We start from the raw sequence: 3,317 nt of genomic DNA on the forward strand, positions 1-3,317 counted from the left end.
AATCATACTTGATAAGGCCAAATTGGACCAGAATCTTTTAAACTTTTACTATGCTATGGGCAAACTTACTCTAGGTACACAGAAAGACCAAGCTAAGCTAATCTCAGAGTATAGTTCTGATAACGGAAATCAAATAAAGCGAAAAGGAGAATCTCTCCTGCATGAGATCTTGACTATTGGGGATATTTTTAAGAAAAGAAGATAGAAGATAGTTGACTTGCTTATTTGTTAGATTTTAGGTCTACAGGATAAGCCTCAGAATGTTTTGAAAAGCCGGACTCAACTACTTAACTAGGCAGAGGTTTTTCCATCATCCAATCCACAACAAATCGAATAAAACCTGGCACAGAAGAAGGGTGCCTTAGGAAGAAATGGAAAAGCCCGAAATGGCACCAAAACTTATATCCTAAGTTTTAAAGTTGAAAGTAAAGGCCGCCTCAAAAAGAGAATTGCATAGTTCCAGCAAAAATCTCGCCGTTATCTTTCGATGATAACTCCGACGGTACTCAACGTTTTTTTTGTAGTGTCACAACAAAATGCAAACATTAATTTCAAAAAATTTAATGGTAGAAACGGCCAACTTACTTTCAATGGAGGAGGTGGCCTGCGGCGTAGCAGATTCCTTGTCGCAAAGCAAAAGCGGTGCAGATTCTTCACGAAGCAGCGGCGCGACTTGAACAAATTTGTCGTCGCAGATAAGGGATAGTGCAAGGAAAGGAAGCGGCGACAGGAGGCACCGGTGCTGGCGGGACTGACGTACGGAGTGGCAGGGAGAGAAGAGGGTTAGAGAGAGAGAGAGGGAGAAGAGAGGTTAGAGAGAGAGAGAGAGAGAGAGAGAGAGAAGAGATTTCGAAATGAAAGGGGACAGATTCGCGCTTCGAATTTTAAGATTCGTTACCATTAAATTTACTAGCGGATAAATCTAACAGTAAGACATTGTGAATCACCAAAATACATAGGGTTTACCAGTAAATAAAACCGTCGATAAATCTCATATTATATTTGTGTTTATTTTTTTTGTTTTTCTGCCGATTATTATTGGTAATTTTACCTCGAAAACAAAAAACCATTAGTAATAATTTGACTTAATGAATTCTACATAAAAACCTCAATAAATCAACGCTCATATGTAACGTTAAAATCGACGACATTCAAACATCTTTTATAGTATCAGCCCAATAAAATTTAATAGGAGTTGGCTAGCCCTCCTCTTAATTACCTAGCAGGATTGTTTCATAATTCATTGGTATATGATGCTTTGACAATTCGTCAGAGAGAGAATTCCTTTCGGTCTGAACTTTGATACACTGAAAATTGGTGATTCAACGCGTGAATTTTTGGAATTTCTAGATATGTAAGTTATGTTTTACTCAAATTTTATTTTTTATTAATGTAGTTAACATTTTTTTCCTAATATTGTGGTGTTATAGTACGCTGTTTTAATTTATATAAATAAATGTTTAATTATTGTTAGTAAAAAACAATATTAATTTTAATAAATGTTAGTCCATTTTTTAATTTGTTATAAAATTATTTTAATGTTTGTACCTTTTTGAGAATGTAAAATTTAAAATTTAAAATAAAAAATAATGTTAAAAAATTAACTCATATTAGCTAAAATGAATAAAAGATTAACTTCTCAAGTTCTCATAAACCCTTTTAATAATTCAAAAGATCAAACTGCATAAACTTAAAAAATATAGAAGCTTCAAAAAGTAGTAGCCAATGCAACAACCCCAATCTGCATATCAAATTCTCAAGATAGAAATACATTGCATCAAACAGCGTTTTCATGACCCCTTCATGACCCCACATATAAATGATCATGTATAATCAAATATTATTAGCATTTGATCTTGATAAGAAAACTACCACCTTTTGCACGTGGCTGAATTCCTATTATCAAAGGAACTTTTGAAAATGAGGGAACAAATTAGTGACTCCTAATGAAGTCAACGACCCTTTCAATTAGCCTTTCAGTGTCCGCAGCCATGCTCGCATCCAACTCCATGCCAATCTTATCCAAATAGAAGCAATGCGGCATCGAATCAAACACCACAACCTCCACCTCCTTCCCCGCATCTTTCATGGCCTCACAATACTCCAACTGCGTGTCACGCATCAAATCCTTCTCGCCAACGGCAACAAACATCGCCGGCAGCCTCAGCCCCGCCAGCAGCGGTGCTTGGGGACCCATCGGGCTTATAATCGGGTGATCCTTGGTGGTTGCACTTGGCTCCGGCACCGCCAAATCCATCAGCTTGTCGACCATATCTCTAGTCAACATCGTTGACTCTTCGCTTTCCATGTAAGACTTAATAGGCCCTGAACGTAGAAAGCCAGGGCACAAGATCAACCCACCGACCAACCTCACTGGCTCGATGTCCGTACACCCTGCTCGAGCTGCCACGTCATGAACAATGTTTCCACCGGCACTGTCGCCAATAAGAAAAACTCGCTTGAAATCAAGAATATCCGTCGTCAGCCATGGCTCACACGACTCGGCTAGAGCCAAAGAACGGATCCACATGAGTGACGCAAGTGCTGCATCGCTTGCCGCCGGAAGCTTGTGTTCTGGAGCTAAGGGCAAGTACAGTGACACGCACGGAGCACGTGCCTTGCGCACGAGGTTGGTATAGAAGTGATAGTACATGAACCAGTCGGGTTGGGTTATACAGTATCCCCCGCCATGAAAATGGAGAAGGAGGGGAAGCTTATTTGTCCGTTGTTCTGCTGTTGTTTCGGGAAGGTATATGCGCGCCTTTAAGCCAGTTTCTGGGTTTATGATGAGGTCTTTGGTGGCAACGCCGTGGATGAATTCTTGATGTGGTGGGACTGGATTCAAAAGAATCTGGGCCTGTGGCGGCCCAGTCCATGTACGGTCTACTGTGCCGTCGTCGTACACCCGTAAGAAGCCGGAAACCTCTTCCACAACTTTCTTGCCGGTGTTAGAAGCCATTGCTTGGGTGGGACTTTAGTTTGATTGGGTCACAAAGAAGAGGGAAATATATAAAATGGAGCATTCCATAAAGATCCTATATCAATAATTTTATTCATTGATTCAAAGCTAAATAAATCACTTCTTGTAGAATGTACGTAGGAGAGAGGTTGTACCATTGTAGTCTTGTCTTTTGTAGACGATAATTGAAGTGAGAGAGAGAGAGACAAAACGTGGTAGGGATGGAATGGAGTCCAGCTGAGTTTGAACTAGACGGTTTACAAAATTGAGTTTGGCTCCCTGAATTTATTAACAATTTAGTTTATTTCATAAGTTCAATCTTGTTTCATAAAAAATTTACGAGTGAGTTCAAATTTGC

The 3,317-nt window shown here is 39.6% G+C and overlaps 1 protein-coding gene across 1 annotated transcript; it reads right to left on the reverse strand.

Annotated features, from left to right (window-relative positions):
- Nucleotides 1–1,933: 1,933 nt before the first annotated feature.
- LOC130934693 (probable carboxylesterase 15) lies at nt 1,934–2,959 on the reverse strand. Its single transcript, XM_057864236.1, has one exon. It carries the CDS (start codon nt 2,957–2,959, stop codon nt 1,934–1,936), a length of 1,026 nt encoding a protein of 341 aa, XP_057720219.1.
- Nucleotides 2,960–3,317: the final 358 nt, after the last annotated feature.

The sequence above is a fragment of the Arachis stenosperma genome, chromosome 6 (assembly GCF_014773155.1).
Source record: "Arachis stenosperma cultivar V10309 chromosome 6, arast.V10309.gnm1.PFL2, whole genome shotgun sequence".
NCBI lineage: Eukaryota > Viridiplantae > Streptophyta > Magnoliopsida > Fabales > Fabaceae > Arachis > Arachis stenosperma.

Bases quoted from the DNA above. Each gene is read 5' to 3' on its own strand.
- LOC130934693 (XM_057864236.1), bottom strand. From the start codon at position 2,959: ATGGCTTCTAACACCGGCAAGAAAGTTGTGGAAGAGGTTTCCGGCTTC.